A 21,496-nucleotide genomic window follows, 5' to 3' on the forward strand; every position below is an offset into this window, starting at 1 on the left:
CCTTCTTCACAGTCTAACTCTCACATCCATATATGACCACAGGAAAAACCATAGCCTTGACTAGATGAACCTTTGTTGGCAAAGTAATGTCTCTGCTTTTGAATATGCTATCTAGGTTGGTCATAAGTTTTCTTCCAAGGAGTAAGCGTCTTTTCATTTCATGGCTGCAGTCACCATCTGTAGTGATTTTGGAGCCCAGAAAAATAAAGTCAGCCACTGTTTCCCCTGTTTCCCCATCTATTTCGGGACTGGATGCCATGAGCTTCATTTTCTGAATGTTGAGCTTTAAGCCAACTTTTTCACTCTCCACTTTCACTTTCATCAAGAGGCTTTTGAGTTCCTCTTTATTTTCTGCCATAAGGGTGGTGTCATCTGCATATCTGAGGTTATTGAGATTTCTCCCGGCAATCTTGATTCCAGTTTGTGTAACATGATGTTAAACAGATAGATGGATACACACAATCTTACAGTCTTTTGAAAATGAGTTCAAGTAAACCTGCAAACCTCACCATGACCTTGCTGACTCAAATCTGTTCAAGCAAAGACACCTTTTTTAAATACCTGCAGCATGGTATTGTTGAATTATATTATGAAATAATATACTTCTGTCATCAAATTCCAATATTATTATTTTCTCTATTTTATTGATCAAATTTTCAGAAATTACTAATAACTTTTACAAATATTTTCAATTATAATTTTTAGAGATTTGACTCCAACAAAATGTTTAAAAGCTAAATTATTTCCCTTTTCTTTAGGGGCTTTGATTCTGCTTGGTTTTCTTTGCAAAAATAGACAATGATATTTACCACCTACCTTGTTATTACATGAAGATGAGACAAAGAAAGTCATTTGATTCTTAGGAAAGTCACAAACAACTGTCTATAGTGTAAGGCTGAAAGTGGAATCCATATGTAACGTCTCAGTCAGCAAAGACTTGGTAGAAGGGGCTTTGTAATAAATATTCATGTCTGCTGCTTTGGACACTCAAATCCATCCTAAGGATCTTTGCTGTGTCAGGCTTTGTTCTAGATGAAGAAGCCCAGTAGATACAAAGGCCATATCTTGCAAATAGGCCGTATTTATCATGGTCAATTTTACCATGTTTTAGAGACTATTCATGGCAATTTGGGTTATAATATGTGATTAAATATTCCACAGTGACCTTTATGGCAATATCATTATAGAATTTTTAATGTGGAATGGTAAAGCTCTACTTTTACAGTATATCACCTACTTAACATTGGTCAAGAAGGTGTCACTGATAACAATGCTGTGCTGGATATGACAAACCGAATGACTAAAAAAACCAGACTCTGTATTCAAAGTGCTGGTGACTAAGTGTGTCTCCCTCCAATACCTAGGGTGTCATCTTAAGCAAGTTATTTAGCCTTTCCAAACCTCTTTTTCTTCACCTATATAGGAGTTATTATTTTCTTTATCATTAGATATTGTAAGATTATCTGGAATTATAGATAGTAATTAAATTGACTAAATCTAGTGTACAACATGTTGAAAGAGTTTAATGAATTTTAAATGTTATTACTGGAATGATAATATATACCTTCTAAGTATGGTTAACATAATCCCATGGACAGTACTAATATCACTTATGTAACCCACACACTGAGCTTATGTAGACATATTTTATTGCTTTTACTTACTTCCAAAATCCCTGATAGTTTGTGGCAGGATTTCTTTAATAAAAGTTTTAGTTGCAATTGTATGTGGATATGTTTTTCATTTTAAGGAAATTATTCACTCACAAATATATGGTATAAAAATTATGAGAATACTCTGTGCTATATTTAGCTCTTTTATGATACAAAATTTTAGTTTAACAGAATTTTGAATTAGACTAAAAATGCTAAGACATCTTTGAAATGGGGGTATTTATTTTCACTTCAAGTCCAAATAAAAGTTTGTTGGACTAATGAGTATCACAATTTTTAAAGTATAAATGCATATTATTATAGTTTTAAGCAGTGATGTAATATAATAAACAAATTTTAGTATAATAAACAAATTTAAGTATAACAAATGTTAAGTATAAATTATCCACTGTGTGTATATATTTATGTATGTATTAGTGTATATATTTATATCTTTGCCATAGATAGTTTTGAATCCTATTTTTAAAACTTTTCCAGAGATAATTCACTTGAAAAGAAAGGTTCATTGTTTACTTGCTTTCAATCTCATCTTCTCAAAATTATTTATTAATTCCAAATAGAAGGAGACTAGCAGGGCATTTTATGACCTTTACATATAAAATAGAGAAATCATTTAATCAAATAATCATGGGATTATTTCCTATACAACCAGGAATCAGTTCAGATTTGTTGACTGACATCTAACATGAGTCTGAATTATAGTTGAAACAAAACTGTATATTTTGTTGCTTGTAAACTGTTACTGCTTGAAATAAAACTTTGATTTTCTTTCTCTCTCCCTTCCTCTCTTCCCCTCTCTCTGTCAGGTCGAGTTTTAGCTCAGGCAAGTGGCAATGGGGTTATCCATTTGCTGGATCTTAAATCTGGGCAGATTCACAAACTGATGGGCCATGAGAGTGAGGCTCACACGGTCATATTTTCTCGTGACGGAGAGACTCTGTTTTCTGGAGGCTCTGACGGCACCATTCGAACGTGGTCTTGACGGTCAGTGTATCCCACTGGGAGGGTATTCCCTTTAAGGCTTGAAAATGCCTCATATTGTCCTAAACCAGTAAATAGCTGGTTAAATGTGTCAGCAGGTAACATTTACAATTTCCTTTAAAATTTGCTTTGGACATAAATGTTAGTGCTCATACAGTTACCAATAAAAAATAATAACTTTCTGCGCATTTATTTGTGTCTTTTCTTTTTTTCCCTCCTTTTGATAAGAATTCCGAAACAGAGCATCTTTGCTAGTGGTTTGGAAGAAACAGTTTTACAATGACGCCTAATGACAGACTAGATGAATTACAGGAGATTGATTTTGAATGTTAGAAAACAAACTGCAGGAGAACTAGGCTATTTAAAAAAAAAAAAAAAAAGAAGAAGAAGAAGAATCAAGTCTAAACTGAAAGAGGATCTTAAGTGTAATTATGTATAGCACCGGGAAAGGCTTTCTACAAGCAAAGGGTCAAGTAGAATTTGGGAGCAAACGTTTTCACAAATTCTTTAACAATGATTGTGCTTTATCTGTTAATAATAATCAGAGACTGCAGGTGGCTTAAATCTAAATGCAAAGCTCTTCAGAACTTTCATCTCTGCAGCCCATGCAAGAATGCACTGGATATAGTTACAATGTTTTTTATTTAATTATTTAATTAGTGTTTTATTGTAATTTCAATGCAAATAAGTATCTCGCACGCACGTAAAATGCCTTTTCCCCCTCCTAACGCACGCATCCACAGTATAAAATGCGACTGCTTAGAGAATGCTCTAGTCTGATCTCAAGGAGCAGCTCGGGATTTCGACCTAGCTGGGCTCAGAAGCCAGTTGTTGGCGCTGTCCGTGGTGCTGAGGAATTCCCGGCTGTCGGCAGAATGAGCTCCAAATCAGCAGTCTACAAACTGCTCTCAGAGATGCAGAAACCCAGCTAAAGTTGCTCCTTTCCTTCACGTCCACAGTTAGTATTTTCTGGTGTGTAAGAGGGGATTCAAGCAACATATTGTGGATGATGCTGATGTTATTGCCGGCGGAGTGGGCTTTTAGCTACAGCATGCTGTTGCTGATTTTGATCCTCAGAGCCTAGCCAAATCACCTCTACTGCTGTATCAAACACTGTGTAAGTGAACTCATGTGTGGAGGAGGCATAATCAGCTGGGAAATTTCATAGAAGGATCTGGGAAAAGGCTAAAAATAAGTTCAACATGATTCTGCTCCTGGGGTCTGGATTGCTACAGGACCAGCATTGCTTCTTGCTTTGAATTCTGAAGACAGGTCCAAAGCATATTTCTTATGTGTGTCTGCTGTGTTTCTCTCTGGAAGGGCGGGAGACTGCTTCTTGACTGTGTTTTGAAATGGGAGGTAGAATGGATTGCCTTTAATTCAAGCCTGAAAAATGTATTCTTTGGATAATTAAAGAGAAACTGCTTTCCTAACACAAACGTGATCTTTTAGTTCGTATTGGTCTGTGACCCCCACCACCACCATTTAACCTCCAGAGTGATTAGGTAAGTATATCTTATGACATGAGTTATGTTTGTTTTCTCAAAGAAATAGATGCATTTTAAATCATATGTAGCAATGTGGGGAGGGGGAAAGTTTAGCTGGGAAGTGATCCTCAGTTTAGCAGTGTTTACTTACTTAGTAAAGATCTTCAGATAAACATTTGATTTCTCTAATATTTCTTCTCTTAAGTAAATATTAAATTGCACAAGAGTAGCCCAGTTAGTAAGAATGCTTTTTTAAAAATAATAAGTTTCTTATATTGAAGAGAAGACCTTGTTTTTTCCATGCACATTTTAAAATATATTTCATATTTAAAAAGCATGTTTAATGTTTATATAAAGTGAGTATGACATCCCTATATTACCTTTGAGTTTGGATTTACCCTAACCTGACACATTAATGCCTACCTGTAGCTTGCAAAGAGATCATTTTCTGTCTGTGTCCTTTTGAAACAGAATGATCTGGGTATTTTATATGGCTTATCTTGCATGTATTGACAAGATACTACTAGAAAACTGTAAGAAAGCACAGTAGCTCCTTTTTCTTCTAAGATAAACTTTCTAAGTGTGTGGGAAATGTATAAATGCATGACTTAATTAGAAAATTATGATTTTTCAGAAGCTTGTATTATGTCTGTAGCCTCTGTAGTAATTTAAGAGAAAAAATGCTTTGTCAAAGGGAGCTTCCAGCTTCTCAAGTAGAATTATAGGTTTGCATTTTTTTGGTTCTGTCGTGACTCATTATTTTTGACATATTTTAAAAGAGATCCGTCTCCTTTATCATCACCTTTGCAGAAGGAATTCTAATATTAGAGAGTTTTTTCTCTTGAAGGAAGGCATGAATATACTATCTTCCATTTTACTATTACCAGAATTTGCATATCTAACTTAAAATGCAAATATAATAGTTCTTGAAGTTTTCTAATGCCATCTTTATCTTACTTGAAATTATTATGTGCATATGTTAGACTAAAATAGATGGTTTATCACTGCTATTATAATCTGAAAATAAATGAATAACCCTTGTGAAATGGTCTGAAAATGTCCTATATACAATTTTAGCAATATTGGCATAAAGCCAGCAACATGTAAATAGACAAATGAATTATTTGACATTTTTCTTATCCAGTACTCCCTAAAGTCACAATTTCTCCAAGGCTTTGTATGAGTTAGTCACTCTAACCATTTAAATAAGAGCCTACTACCGACACTCCCCATCAAGTACTAATACTAAGTGAAGTTTACAAGAGTCAGTAACACCAAAGTATATAAGGTACATTTTCTATGAATTGACAACACCTTATTATTTTAGGAAACTTCAAACAGTTGTACACTGGCATTTTTGTGCAAATTGCCTCAATGCAAGTATCTTTGGCATGTCCACAAGAGAGGTATATTTTTGAGAATATGTGAATGCTATTTTACATTGAAGTAATTCAAGTATTATTTCTTACATGAATATTAGACCCAAGTTACTGTAAAAATAATTTACAGATACATCTTTCCTGCCCACTAGGAGCTTACTTCCTGAATAAAATAAAGGTGTGGACAATAATACAAATAAATTTATTTTTAACAAATCCTTTTCAATACATGGCATTTTATTTATTATGTTAAGTTTTCATTCTGTTACTCACTATGGAATACCTGTGCTATTTTCCTTCTTAATTATGTTTCAAAATCCAGATTCATATCCACCTAAACAAGTAAGCCACATTGAGACCACTATTGTTCTCCAATTATGAGCATAAAGAAGTAGGAAGGCCTTTGTACCAGCTTCATCCAATGATAATTTACATTCAACTGTTGGTTTTTTGTGTTTCTTTAGAAGCAGCATGTTTTCTCACTAATCTCTGGAGTTTTCACACAGATGACTGTAACATATATACGTTCTCACTCACTAGTTTAGTTTTGTCAGTGAACTCAAAGAGTGTGCATTCAGATATTCTTGAGTTAATTGTAACTATTAATACTAGCAAAATTGAGTCTCTGTAAAACCACTTCTTATAAGATAGACAAAGTTAGACCTTTGAAATTCAGAAGGTAAATTAAAGCTGAAATATCCAAGGTAAAAGAAGTTCATAAACAACAAATTTTAATGCATATATTGTCAAGGATCAACCCTCCAAACTTCATAATAAAGTGCAGATAGCTGCATGAACTTAGTCTATTTGAGGTCTTAGTAGCTTCCAAATTGGGTTTCCCAGGTGGCTCAGTGGTATAAAGAATCTGCCTGCAATGCGGAAGACTCAGGATCGATCCCTGTGTCAGGAAGATCTCCTAGAGAAGGAAATGGCAAACTGCTTCAGTATTCTCGCCTGGGAAATCCCATGGACTGAGGAGACTGGCAGGCTACAGTCCATGGGGCCACAAAGAGTCGGACATGACTTAACAACTCAACAACAACAAAACTTCCAAATAGATCTCAAATAAACAGATCTCAAACATGTTAAAAGCATGGGTTTAAATGAACCTATATTCTATTTATATATGTCAAATCATTCTTTTTAAATATTTGTTTTCAGCTTGCCCCTCTTGTATTCTCATGGAAGGAGCTGAGTATATCTAATATTAGGAGAACATCCAGAAGCCGTTGAGGAGGGGGATGGCTCTTCATATTCATGAAGCTTGCATACTGTTATTGGTCATCCCCGGATTGGTCACCTCTGCTGCCATCAGTCATGAAGACTATCCTGCTGATGAAGGTGACCAGACCTCCAGTAACGACAACCTGATTTTTGATGACTATCGAGGGAAGGGGTGTGTGGATGACAGTGGCTTTGTATACAAGTTGGGAGAAAGATTTTTCCCAGGACATTCCAACTGCCCGTGTGTCTGTGCTCTGGATGGACCTGTCTGTGACCAGCCAGAATGCCCTAAAATTCACCCAAAGTGTACTAAAGTGGAACACAATGGATGCTGTCCTGAGTGCAAAGAAGTCAAAAACTTTTGTGAATATCATGGGAAAAATTACAAGATCTTGGAGGAATTTAAGGTATGAGTTGCCCTCTATACTCATTGAATACTAACATTTTACCACATACTTAGATCACGACATTAAAATTACAGTTGAAAAAGCATATTTTTAAATTTCTCTTTGATTTCCAAAAATGTGACTCCAGTTAGCCTAAGGACCACTGTGGGGGTACAATAGGCAATTGATTTGTTGACCAATATCTGTAGGGTTTCACAAGAATTTTTTTTTTCCTTCAGAAGTATTTGGAGCATGCTTACCATCTTTTATTTTTGCCCTTAAACATTTCATTGTGTTATTACAAAATATGTTTTCTGATGGAAACAATTTTGTTTAAAAACTATGTGTTTATTAATGTTTAAATTTTGTGAGTTTCATATGTGAGTGTGTGTGGCTTATTAGCCTGTATTTTGAGCCATTTAATTGTAGTCTAGAATTATCTATTTAGTGTATGGAAATTCAAGTACTACAGAGACACACTTCTGAGCTGTGGTCTTTGTATTAGGAATATGCATTGGACTTACTTGTAGAACATTGTTCCCATTCTGTTCTCTTATCTTTAGATTTTTTTTTTTTTTTGACATGTAAGACCCCAGAGAAAATTGAATTTTTATCATAGTCCCTTGTAAAACGTAGTTTTTAAAAGAGGCTAATTTTACAGGCTTTCAGCCTCAATGGTATTTTTAGTCTTTTATGCTTGTGTCATGTTGTCAAGTAACGTGGACTTCATTTTTAATTCTTCTTTGAGCCTCTTTTTTCTAATGACTGGTTTTAATTAGGGTTTCATACAAGCCAGATCTGAACCCTTAAGGTATAAATTAATGTATCAACATGTCCTCAAATGCAATGACAGTTTTGCCTTGTGGTTTCTGTCATACTGGTGGCTTGATATAAAGATTTTCATTTTACCTAACCAAGTTCTGTGACAACATGCTCAGAAATGTGTAGGCAAAAGAAGATATAGCTAGTTCTCAATGTGTTTATGTTTGAGAGAAGAATGTTCAACTATTAGCATTGATTCAATTTCCTTCTTTACGAGAGTCAAATGGTAGAAGAAGTCAATACATGGGAAAAGGTTTTAACAGATCATGATCAGAGTACTTCCTGTGTGTTGGCAATTCATTGCATTCAGTCTAAGTTTTGGGTTCAAACCAGATCTGATTTACCCAAGAAACCCAATAATTTTGTCTAGTTTCTTTAAGACATGAGAGAAATTTCAGTGATAATTATCACATTCAACTTTCTTATATGTAAGTGTTACTCTAGACTTTTTCATGTATTATGATACTTTGCTGCACAATATTGAGAAGAGGCCTGAGAATCTAGTAAAATTACCATTATTGACATCAAATAATAGTTAAGAGTGTCATACATTTATCAGTTCCTTTCTGATCTTTAATATATTCGACACATTTTGATATACGGTAACAAAAGTAAATGCAAATACTTAACACATGACTGACTGTAGACATGGCTCTAGAATCAGGTTACTCTCTTCTAGTATGCATTTTTATTTAGAGTAAAATAAAAAGACATTTTAAGATAGCCTAGCCCAGCAAAGTTGTATGCCAGATAAAATTTGAGATTATTAAATATTGACTACCAAATTAAATAAAAGAATAAAAGATACTGATTTTTTTGAACTTAGCTCATCACTAAAAATGCTATAGTTTCCCCTGTTTTTGTTAGATTCTTATTCCAAAGATAAAAATCATCTTGCCATATCAAACAATAAAGATATATCAAGTTAATAATTCCTTCATTCTAATTATCTGTCCCTGCTATAATTAATATTTAATCTGTTGATATGCACAATGTTTTCCCTGACTTATAATATCATTGATTTTAAATCAATGTGATTTTTAAAAAAGAAAACAGATACCACTTCTTCACAAGGATTTAGTTTTAAGAGCTCTAGAGATTATCTAGATTAAATTAATAAGATTGGAAGAACTGAGACCAACCAAGTTTGATACTTGTCCAAAATTGTCAAGTTATTTAACCTTTTTCTAAATACACCCATTCTGACAATAAAGCCTATATCACTTCTCAAAGCACTTTGGCTCTAGAGGCAGAAAGACCTGGATTTATATCCAGATTCATCATTTAGATGTAAGATTTTGGAAGGAGTCCTTAAACTTTTGAGCCACAGTAACATTCACTACAAAATGACCATCATAATAATTACTTCTGTTGAGAGGAGATATTGGAAAGAATTAGTGAAATAATTTATATGAAGTTAGGAATCTTGTAACAACTGGTACACAATAGATACTGAAATAAATGGTCCTTTCACTCTTTCTAAATCCCAGTGTCCAGGAATTTCCTCTGAGTTCTGCATTCTTTCATGTCTTCACCTATGTCTCATGATGGAAGCTTGACTTTAAAAGTCACCCAACTGAAAAAATTCCAACAGTTTTTTAAATTTTGTACTTATCTATGTAAACTATTATGCCTAAGTAAATACCAGCCATCTTGCTTCTCTTCCAATTTAGTTTCTTGTGTCTTGTAAGCTGATCTTTAAAGCTACATGAAACTTTCACATAATAATCTTGGCATTATTAAGGAGCTTATATTGTGATATTCTTGTATGTTATACATTCATCTGATAAGCATTTGTTGGACTTTTTAGTAGACAAGATACTGTAGTTGTACTGTACATGCATTAGAGAGTAAAAGATCTAGAAGGGAACGTCTCCATCCACAAGGAAGGGATGAACTAAGTTGGAGAGAGAAGTGGGGAAAAGGCTATATAAAGCATATGATCGTGAAGGTCAACACCAGGGGGATTATGGTGCCAGAAACTTATCAACATGGTATGAGGTTTGGTCAGACAAATTGTCTTTTTCTTCAGGAAGGTCAAAGATGAGCATATTCTTAAAAAATTAAAATTTATCTAGGAAGATTAAAATTCCAAAGAGGAAACTGCTTAAGCAAAGTCAGATATTTGGATAAATAAAATCAGCAAGAAGAGGAGAAAGATGAGAATGACAGGGAACTGAATCTTACTAAAACGCTATTATCCAAAGAAAGAGGTAAACTTGAATAGTGTTTTCAGAACGTGGAAAGAGGAACTCAAGTACTAGGCCAGAATAGATTCAGTCTAAAGAGTAACAAGGGACAAAATGCAGGTTGTTATACATAAAGTTGACCTAGTTAAATGTGTTTTTTTAAACAAGATTACTTTATAGCCAAGTATTTAATTGAATGGAAGTGAAGAGAGATTAATGGCTGGGAAAATGGGACTGTTGCAGAAAACAAAGAATGAGAAGACCAGTTTGTATAAAGACAAAAACATTCAGGGACAGTCTTGAAGATAAAAACCAAAATTCCCTAGTACAGTCTGGATTCTACTCACCAACTTCTTCAGATTTATTAAACTCTCAGTGACTTCTCTTCCCTGTGTGCTTGCACATGCAGGCCCACACCTTTTTACCATTTATGCACATGTGTGTAAATCCAACTAAACTGCTTCTGAACTCTGTTTAAATCTCATCTCAACTGCAAAGCCTCCTCTGACTGGCCTACTGCTGTATCCTGGGCTGCATCTCATACCATTAAAACAAGGACAGTAGTCAGAGCCAGACACCATTAAGAGCTATGTGTGTTATAGCACATTTCATAACACTATGAAATTACACTTTTATTAGCACTGTGTTACAGATAAGAAAACTGAAGCACCAAAGTGTAAAGAGCTTGCCCAACATCATACCTAACATAGAAGAACTAGGATTCAAATCCAGGCTTCCTGGCTTCAGCATATAAACTCACTGCCACCATTTCTATCACACTGCAATAATGTAAATGGAAAGGACTTCTCTCTCCCCCACTGGACAGTGAAACATTTAAGGCTGGGGACAGTGTTTTCTTTTTGCTCCTTGGTCCCAACCCCAGCACCATGTAAACCACAAAACAGGCATTTAATGTATTTTGGTGAACAAAATGAGTCAGGTTATAACTGAACAGACAGAATATAAACAGTTAAAGTTCCCTTAAAATGCCTTTGTTTCTGTTTATGGGTTGATCTCTCCATTTCAATTAGAGAAGCATTCAAACTTCAGGTAGAGTGTTCTCTGGGCCCCTGCAGATTGCATACACTGATCACAAAGCATGCATTTCCATCCTGCTTCTACTTTCTACTCTGTCTCCCCGCCTCTTCCTAACCAGTGCTCGCCTTGGATTGCCATTCCATCCCAAGTGTTGTAATGACCACTCAGTGTTTTAGTTGTGCGGTCTGATGCTATAGTTACAAAAACATGTCACTACATCAGTGTTTTCTGATCACTAAATTTAAGTGTAAATTGCTATATGTGTGTCACCTGATGGAAAAAATAATGTCATTTATAAACATTTGGATTTTTTCCAACACTTACTGATATAAGGCTTGAAAATGGCTTTCACACTATCCTTTTCGAAAACTGAATTTTCCAGTGTTCTGGTAATATTGTATTAAGATAAAGGTCATTATGTAGTAGGTTTTCTCTTCTTTCATGTGTACTCAGGCAAAATGACACTGGGACCTACTTTTTAAAAAATAATTATAAATAATAAATTACAGTAGCATTTCCTACAGAAAACCTTGATTGGAATGTAGGTTGTATCGGGTGTGCCTCTGTGCTTAACCATCTCAGGCTGAGCTTCTTAAAGGGAGAAATAATTTCTTATTTTTCTAAATATTTATATAACTCTCACTCAGCTAGAATTAGCCTTTTTGGAATTTTTTATACTTCATAACTTGTACTGATTTAGTTTTAGGTCAGACAATGAAGATTATACTACTTGCAACTGAAAGAGATTTTTTTTTTTTTATTTCAGCTTTGCATAGCCTGTCATAAAGTGATTTTCTGCAGTCAACACCCAGTTCCCCTACTTGAGGATTTGGATTTGCCCAAAATCTGCCTTTCTCTGCAGGCGCTGACCTTTGTACTTTTCCCATTATGGGCCAAAGATAGTTGATCAAGTTTCTGGGTTTTATTTTTAATAGGTTCAGTGTGATTATTTTCTCATTTTGCACATTTTGTAAATATGTTACAGCTTTAAAAAAAAAAAAAATGTTTTTCATGCTGTGGTAAGCTGTTTAGTTTTTGCCCTAAATTTTGGACTTAACATTTAAATCTTGAGGAAAGCAGCAAAGAGGACAGAGAATTAATCACTCAGAGTATTCTGCCAAATCATCACAGCCATAAAAATTGTCGATGCCAACTAAGATTGAGAACTGACTCACTCTTCAATGGAAACATTCAGAGGAAGACAGGTTTCCCAATTTTCTCATTAATCTATGTCCCATCATTAGTGTCCATATAAAAGTGAGTAGAAAGGATTTTTCAAGTTAGGATTAGGAGATTTCTCTTTTTTATGTCTGTTTTAATACAGAAAAAGGATGAAAAGCAGCATATTCTAGGAACTGGTTACCAAATATGTGAAAGAACAGGGTGAAAAGCTGTAAAGAAATTTCAATGAGGGGATAATTGTTTGCAGAAATGCCACTTATTGTACCCCACCCACTCATCTGCCATTGCACCAGTTCCTATTAATATGAGAGGCACAGAAACTAAGATGTTTGTACTAGACAAAGAGATACAGAATGCATCTTTCCAAATGTATGAACATTGTAGTATGTATTATATGTATTTCATTGCCACTAAATGGAATCAAACTTGTTATGAACATCCTGCTGAAATATGGGAGACAAGGCAGGAAAGACCTCTCAACTTAACAACTGGGAGAGTTTTGTCTATTTTTTTTTTATTTCTGTTTTTTGACCACCTGTATTCATTTTAATCAGAGAAGGCAATGGCACCCCACTCCAGTACTCTTGCCTGGAAAATCCCATGGACGGAGGAGCCTGGTGGGCTGCAGTCCATGGGGTCGCTAAAGAGTCAGACCCGACTGGGCGACTTCACTTTCACTTTTCACTTTAATGCATTGGAGAAGAAAATGGCAACCCACTCCAGTGTTCTTGCCTGGAGAGTCCCAGGGACGGAGGAGCCTGGTGGGCTGCCGTCTATGGGGTCGCACAGAGTCGAACACAACTAAAGCGACTTAGCAGCAGCATTCATTTTAATAATGTAAAATGGGTGAATTTTAAGACTATGGGTGGGTTTTTTAAACCTATTTTTCCCAAGAGGGGATAGACAAGTTCTTAACAAGTAGTTGGGCATTTGTAAGATTCCATTGAAAGTCAGTCCTAGAAAACAATATAATTTCATACAACAAAGATAACTGAGGTCTTTGTTGGGAGATTGAGAAGACTAATTCCACAGTTGTTGACTCTACAATATGCAGTTTTTGTTTTGCAGAACATGTTGTTTTTAGTATTAAAATTGCCTCTGAGTGAATTCAAGCATAGTTTTTTTTTCCTTTTAAGTAGCTGCAAAATAACAGAGATTAAGTAATCTTAATCAGTAATGGCTGTTGCTTATCTGAAACTCAGCCCCCAGCATGTACCACAAGCAGCCTCAAAGTGGATCATTCTCAATGATCATTCTCCCTAGGCAGAACACCCATCTTTGCAAATAACTAGGGAGCTCATCTGTTTAATATAATGTCTGACCAGTTTCAAAGATTAGAAGTCAATTTTGTTAGAACTTAAATGTATAAAATTCCTCAAACCCTTTCTCATTCTTTTTACATTGTGCTCATTTGGTGTGTTTTAATTCTACAGAACTACATTACATTTAGGAAATAGATCAGAGTTTTGAAATAATTTGTTTTTTCCAAAAGCCTAAGTGAGAACTGAAAATGGCCCTCAACACTTTTCAAATTATGGGAGTAGGAATTATAAATAGCTTCCAAGTTAACCCCTGAAGGGATGAAATAGTCTCTTTAAATTTTAACAGACTTGATGGTCAGCTGGTCCTTTAATTAGTTAAATACAGGTGCACACACTGATTTTTATTGCTGTCCTTCATATGATAAGATGCTGCCTTTAATGGTGATAACTGTGTGCTAAACATGACCAGAGAGATTTGTGTCTGGGCTTCTATCCCCTGTGTGCACGGGGAGATTGGTGTTTGATTTGCAGCCACATCTGAGATTTGTGGAGCTTGTCACTGCTAGTGACTACAGCAGACTTGAGGTTAGTCATCAGCTGTATATAAACTGCACTGTCCATTCCTGCTGACTCGTCAATACTATGAGGAGGTGAACCTGAAAAGAGAGTGACCTGGTAGTTTCCCCTCCAAATTTTAACTCTAATTGTACAAGATTTCGGATATGTTAGAAATTTGCTAATCTGTCATTGTGTTTTTACTCACCAAAATACATAGTCAATGGCATGACTATGTCCTATACCTTATGACATAATCTACATATTTTGTGCAAATTTGTAGATTAGTCTATAATCTATATAGTCTAAACTGAAATTGTTTCATACATGCATTGTGTGTGTATATGTGTGTGAAATTTGAGGGAGCTTGGAAATGTTCTTACTTTAAGAAAATCTTTACAATTATTTTGAACCCTTCTTATTCACCCTGATCATATTTTTTTGTTTGTTTTGTTTTCCTTTAACTTGATTTATGTATCAGACAGTGTGTTTTACAAAGTATAGCACAAGAAAAAAAAATACTGATTTATGTTTTAGTTATATTTAACCAAACTTTCAAGGAAGAGCTTGAAACAAATAACTCAAGGTGATTTCAAGGGCTCAATGGGTTTGCTTACCCAAGTGATCTTTCTCAAGGTTAGTCATTATTAATAGGGACTGGCTTATTTTAGAGTCAGCTTATTTTAGGTTTGGACCTTTAATCACCACTGATTAGCATCAGTAATTTCAATCTCACACACTGCCATTGTTGATTTCCTTGCCTCCAGCCTGCCATCTAGCACATCACAATAAAGTCATTTTTGCAAGGATTTTATGACACCATGAAAAGAGTGAATGAAGTACCAAAGTAACAAGAAAATTCATTTATCTCCTGAAAAGTTTTTGTCTGGTATTATTTTATGACTATATAAAGTTGGTTAAAGTGGATACAAATCTACCGAACACAACTCTTAATTTTCTCCCTATTATGTCATAAGACCATAAACAAACCTCAAATAAATTTAATCTTTCTATCTATAGGATGGATACAATAATGTTGTCATATATCTAATGAGGAATAAATAGTATTGGGAATTTGAAAATTAAAGTATTACATATGAAGTTTAACAATTCTGATTGCTCAAAAGTTTGTGTGTGTGTTTTTAATTAAACATTACTTGGATGAGATTTTGAACTAACTTTGTCTTAATATTGATCCTTGATTATCATTGTTATTCCTTAGCAAGGGATTGGATTGCTAGTATCTGAATTTATATAAATTCTTCTATCTAAAAAAGACAAGCACTGTGGTCTTTGCTTTTTTTTTTTTTTAATTCATAATCTAAGTCTTTCCTACTTTTAAGAACTGACAACAGAATTTTAGATCTGGAAAAGAACTCTCAACTTTTTTTACAGATGATAAAACAAAGACCAACAGAAACTTAGTGGAAACACCACAATGGCTGACAGAGCTTACTATTTGCAAAGGCAATATAAATATATTTTTCCTACGGTCTTTTATCTACATTTTAGAACTTCAGGCTTATTGCTCATTTGCATCTTTCTTTCCAATAAATATACTGGATGCAGAAATTTATTTCAGCCAGTTGTCTATAGAAATGTGATATCAAGACTTATCTCCATGACAACCCAGAGTTACAAACAGACAAGAACAATAAAATATTGGCATATCTAAAATCAGTCTTTGACACAGATAGAGGTCAATTTGCAAAAGAAGCCTAAGTTTGCAAAGGCTCTAATAAAAAGAGGATCTGTTGTCTAAAAATGAAAAATACTATAATTAAACCAAATAGTATAGGCCATAATAAAGTTATATTAAACACTATCTATTTTCACAGAGAAAATACTAGGAAGAAACAAAGGAACTAAATTAGCTGCCCTTGCCACATATTTGGTGATTTTAGGAACTGAGGATCTGTGTTCTTGATTATTTTTTTCACTCTGCAAACTGCCACCACTCACTACATGACAGGAATGGAGTGTGAAAAATGGATGAAGTGTACAAAAATTATCTAGCTGTATGACATTAGAACAAAGGGCTATCCTTAACCTGGCATATGATCAGTATCATCTAAGGCAGGAATGTTGCAAAAATTCACATTCCTTGACCTCTCCCTCTTCAGGGCCAACCCAAATGGTTTACATTTCTATTTTAAAGTTTCTCAGATTATTCTAATGATCAGCTAGCTAGATTTTTAGTAGGATTTTTTATTTTCTTTTTTGTGGCCAAGTAATTCTGAGAAATGATGCATCTTTTAACACCTCTTAGAAATATGCAGTGTCTGATCATATATATTAGTATACTGACAGCACTTGAAAGTTTTTAAAGGTTTGATTGAGAGTCAGTATGAACATGGTTCAACAGCTAAGAGCTCAACAGTATGGTGAAGACTATATTTTAGAGTAGGTTCTACTACTCACCAGCCAAGTAACCAGGCACACATTACTTCAGTATGTCTCAGTGCACGCATCTCTAAAATAGAGATATTAGTAAAAACTACTTGGCACACAATAAGGGATTCATAAAAGCTATCTGACATTTTTACTACTATTGCTCCTAACCTGTATTCAGTCCAGTATTTCACAAATTTATGTGACAGCAGAACACTTCTTTCCCCTCTGAACATCTATTAACATCTTAAAGTTCATAAGCATTCAATGAAACCATTTAAGAAGTGTTTTGTTAATGACCAAGATCATCCTTTATTCCTTTATCTGACTCTGATGGGCAATTAATGATAAAAATCTATATATCTCAGCTTATCTTTTATTGTCTGGTCCTTTTTAAAGTTTCCAAAATTGCAGTTAATGTTGTTATTTGTGTTAATTAATTTTTGTTCCATAGAACCAATGTAAATGGACAATGACTTATTCGACATAATGGCAATGATGCCAGTTACAAGGGATCAGCACACTACAATCTATTAGCCAAATCTAGCTCACCACCCATTTTTGTAAGTAGAGTTTTATTGAAAAATAGCAATGCTTATTCATTATGTATTGTGCATGATGGCCTTCAGGCTGCAATCCAGAGCTGAGTAGTTGCTCCGGAGATTATATGACCTACATAGGTCAAAAATATTTACCGTATGGCTTTCTGTAGAAAAAGTTTGCCAACTTCTTATCTAGGATCAAATTCTTCTCCCTTTCAGAGCTGTGTTCTCAGTTGCTTCAGTCATGTCCAACTCTTTGCAAACTTAGCCTGCCAGACTCCTCTGTCCACCGGATTCTCCAGCAAGAATACTGGAGTAGGTTCCTGTGCCCTCCTCCAGGGGATCTTCCCACCCCAGGAATTGAACCCATATATCTGGCATCTCCAGCATTGCCAGCAGGTTCTTTACCCGCTGAGCTGCCTGGGAAGCCCTTCTTTCCTTTCCACTTCCCTCAAGTCATACTGTCATCAGATCATTCTCACATTCTTCAAAGTTACAGATTCTTTGCATACTGTTAGGTATAGGTCTTACTTCACTTGTAGGTGGTCTTGGGGATGTCTTTCCACATGTGAAAATCTTCAAAGGCATTTAACTTTGCCTATTTTAAATGTATTATACATACTTAACAACAGACATGTTAAGTCATCGCTCTTTGCACATTTGTCTCCAAGGAGTATGGCTTTGCTCTTTGCATTGATGTATAATAACTTAATAACTTTCTACTTACTGAGAATTCTCAGATGAAATAGATAAGCAAAGAGGGTAAAAATGTGCTTTATTTTGAGATCCCACATACTCTCCTTTGAGAGTGTGATAAATCAGGTAGGTATTTTTCATTTAATATAATAGATATATTTCCTATTATATTAATAAATGAAAATATGTATCTTATTTGCTCAATTAGATGTTAAGTTCACTAACATGTTTTCAGGTCAACTTGCATAATACATGGTTTGATTCCATTAAATGCCTTTTATGTCTCTGACATGTAGAGAGGTGATAGGTGTGAGGCATGTACCAAATTGTATAAGACATGAATCTGACCCTCAAGGTGCTTCTAGTCTATCAAAATGAACGCTGCAGATAACCACAAATAGCAGATGGTCTGGGATGATTGCTCAGGAACTCATATCAAGAAAGGAACAACTTAATCAAAAGAGCTTAGGAAGAGCCTAAGAGTGAGGATTTCATTGCACTGAAAATATTTTAGACAAGATTGGAAAATTGGCAAAAATCACTGGAAAGCACATTCATATAAAATTGAGTTAACCCAAGTGGCCAGATCAGAGGGGACAGAGGAGACCAAAGAGTGAGAGATGAGATAGATAAGGGACATGGAACCAGCTCACAGTGTGAAGACCAGGCTTGGGAACTTGAACCAAAGCCTGGAACAAGTGTAAAATCACCAAAGGGCTGGAGTTAGTGACATAACCAGATTTGTGCCTGAGGAAATATAAATACTTCTTGACAATTTTATGAGGTTTTTTTCATCTTTGTTCCTTCATGGAATGATTTAGTTCTAAGATGATTTTTATTCTCATGTTATAATTGATAAGGGAGGCTTCTGACTAACTGCAGTGCTCTCGCCATTAAACCTGCCCAGATTCCAAGAGTATACTATGGACATTATGCAAGAAATGTGATAGAGATGGCTTATTTAAGTGTGTACACATCCTGTATTCTGGAATACCTGTTCAATTATAACTGAAATATTTCATGTTAAGTCTCATTTCTTCCTGATGGAAATGTTGTACACCGCTAACATAAGGGAAATTCTTTGCCTACTCCATGTTTTACATCACTCAATTTGCTTCACTTAAAAAACTCCACTGTCCATAAAGAAGGGTGACTCTAAGGCACGTTTCTGTTCATTAAACGACAACAACAACAACAACAACAACAAAAAACAACCCTACATTCTGAAAGTAGTGAGGATTGACGAGGAATTCTGTTGTTGTTTAGTCTCTCAGTCATGTCCAGCTCTTTGTGACCCCATGGGCTGCAGCACGCCAGGCTTCCCTGCCCTTCACTATCTCCCAGTTTGCCCAAACTCATATCCATTGAGTTGGTGATGCCATCCAAGTATCTCATCCTCTTCTCCTGCCCTCAATCTTTCCCAGCATCAGGGTCATTTCCAATGAGTCAGCTCTTCTCATCAGGTGGCCAAAGTATTGACCAGGAATATTTTCTTCAAATTTAGTTGTTTTCATTTTAAATTTCCACATCAGGAAAATGAAAATTAAAAGCAACAACAAAGATAATGTGGACCCTGAAAGGGCTTTTTGCAGCTTTAGAAATACCACAGTCATTGTAGAAACTCCCAGTTGTTACCAAATTAAGTCCTATTTCTATATGAGGAGAACACAGCCCAGCTCCCTGAAACTCCACCTATTTTCACTGTATGCTAATTTAATTTTATGTTCCTAAATAGGACAGGGAAAAAAATTAAAATTGTTCAGTCTGCTGCAGCTGCTAAGTCGCTTAGTCGTGTCCAACTCTGTGCGACCCCACAGACAGCAGCCCACCAGGCTCCCCGGTCCCTGGGATTCTCCAGGCAAGAACACTGGAGTGGGTTGCCAGTTCCTTCTCCAATGCATGAAAGTGAAAAGTGAAGTTGTTCAGTCATGTTCGACTCTTAGCGACGCCATGGACTGCAGCCTACCAGGTTGCTCTGTCCATGGGATTTTCAAGGCGAGAGTACTAGAGTGGGTTGCCATTGCCTTGTTCAGTCTAATACTCCCCAAACTTTAAAAATAAAATCCTGCTAAAATAGCAAACCTTTGACAGCTGAGATTTAGCAAACTTCATTAGGGAGAAAAGGGACAGTCACAGAGAATTTTCCTTTTTATAATGAGACTCTAGGACTTTCATATTGACACTAGAAGATAGGACTCAAAAAAAAAAAAAAAAAATTTTGAGCTCAATTTACCCCACTGCAAATCTGTTTTTGGCAAGACTCAGATTAAAGAGTGAAGTTTCATGTCTGTAAATGAGAATCTTATCGAAAAAAAAATTTCCAATATCATTCTAATGATAATGAGTGCAAACAGTGCTGCATTTTAAAGATGCAACAGATTGCTCTCAAAATTAAATAGATATTCTTTACAAATTTAATATTTCAAATAATTTATAGTAGAAATGAATATGCTGTGTGTGTTAGTCGTTCAGTTATGTCTGACTCTTTGCAACCCCATGGACTGTAGTCTGCCAGATTCTTCTGTCCATGGAATTCTCCAGGCAAGAATCCTGGAGTGGGTTGCCATTTTCTTCTCCGGATTATGCCATAATTTAATAAAAATAACTTATGGTCAATATAATTTGAGAAATACACAGCCATTGAAAATAGATGAAGGGAAAGTAAACAAATAAACCACTGGTCAACTAGGATAACAATGACAGTCATTTACAAAATGCATAATTTACAAGCTTCTTCAAATACTGTTATTTCCATTTTGTCTCATAAAAATACAGTGAGGAAAACTACAGGTCTCTTAATATTATGTTATTATTGATTTCATCCTACAAATAAGAAAACTTAGTTTGAAGTGGTTTAAATAACCTATCCAAGCTAATACAACATTGTTGGATGACAGGACTTAAGCTCCAAATGTGCCTACTCCTCTATCCTATGGCTGAATTCCATTGGGATACTAACAATGTTCACACATGATTACAAAGTTGTGACTGCTTCTTCTATACTTGCACAAAGGATACACGCTAAAGTCAGAACTTTTATCAATAAATTAATCAGTCAATATTTTTTCAATTAAATAGCCTCTCATATTATTGCCCATAAGCCATCTGATATATTTTTGTGGAATAAGTTAAGACAGGAATTAAGCATCAAAAACTGAAGCATAAAGTTGAATAGGAAATTGCTGTTTGTACTTAAAATTGGAAGTGAATGTTTTATTATTATATTAGTAATCATAAAGCAATTTATTTTACTAATTCTAAATTTCTGTCTTTTTAAAACAAGTAAAATGCATGTTACTGGCCAATGGAAAATGAAAAGATTTCAACTTTTAGATTTCTTAATCATCTGACTGGCACTCCTGATACAAATGGACTTTTGTGTCTATTACTCCCATCCTGTAGACCCTGAAAAGCCCTTAATTCAGTATCACCCACACAAGGCAAGAAAGCCAGAGTTATCGCCCTCTCTCCTTCCTCTTATCACCTCTACTCAGTGTTTCCTGTGGAATAAAATGGATTGTATTTGTCGCTTACATGATTCTTTCACACTAGAGAATTCTAACAGTGATGTGTTCGCCCCCACCTGCACAGGACCTTGTTTTAATGCTGTTATAGATTAAGGCAATGGCACCCCACTCCAGTACTCTTGCTTGGAAAATCCCATGGACGGAGGAGCCTGTTAGGCTGCA

At 35.2% G+C, this 21,496-nt stretch overlaps 1 protein-coding gene across 1 annotated transcript in view; it reads left to right on the plus strand.

The window, feature by feature from the left end:
- Positions 1–21,496, plus strand: part of VWC2L (von Willebrand factor C domain containing protein 2-like) — a 186,468-nt gene that overhangs the window by 7,247 nt on the left and 157,725 nt on the right. Inside the window, exon 2 of the mRNA XM_010861285.1 lies at positions 6,682–7,151. Coding sequence (XP_010859587.1) covers positions 6,762–7,151 — 390 coding nt within the window. The 5' untranslated portion in view covers positions 6,682–6,761. The remainder of the gene's footprint in view (positions 1–6,681; positions 7,152–21,496) is intronic.

Source organism: Bison bison, unplaced genomic scaffold, assembly GCF_000754665.1.
Source record: "Bison bison bison isolate TAMUID 2011002044 unplaced genomic scaffold, Bison_UMD1.0 scf7180017864471, whole genome shotgun sequence".
Taxonomy (NCBI): domain Eukaryota; kingdom Metazoa; phylum Chordata; class Mammalia; order Artiodactyla; family Bovidae; genus Bison; species Bison bison.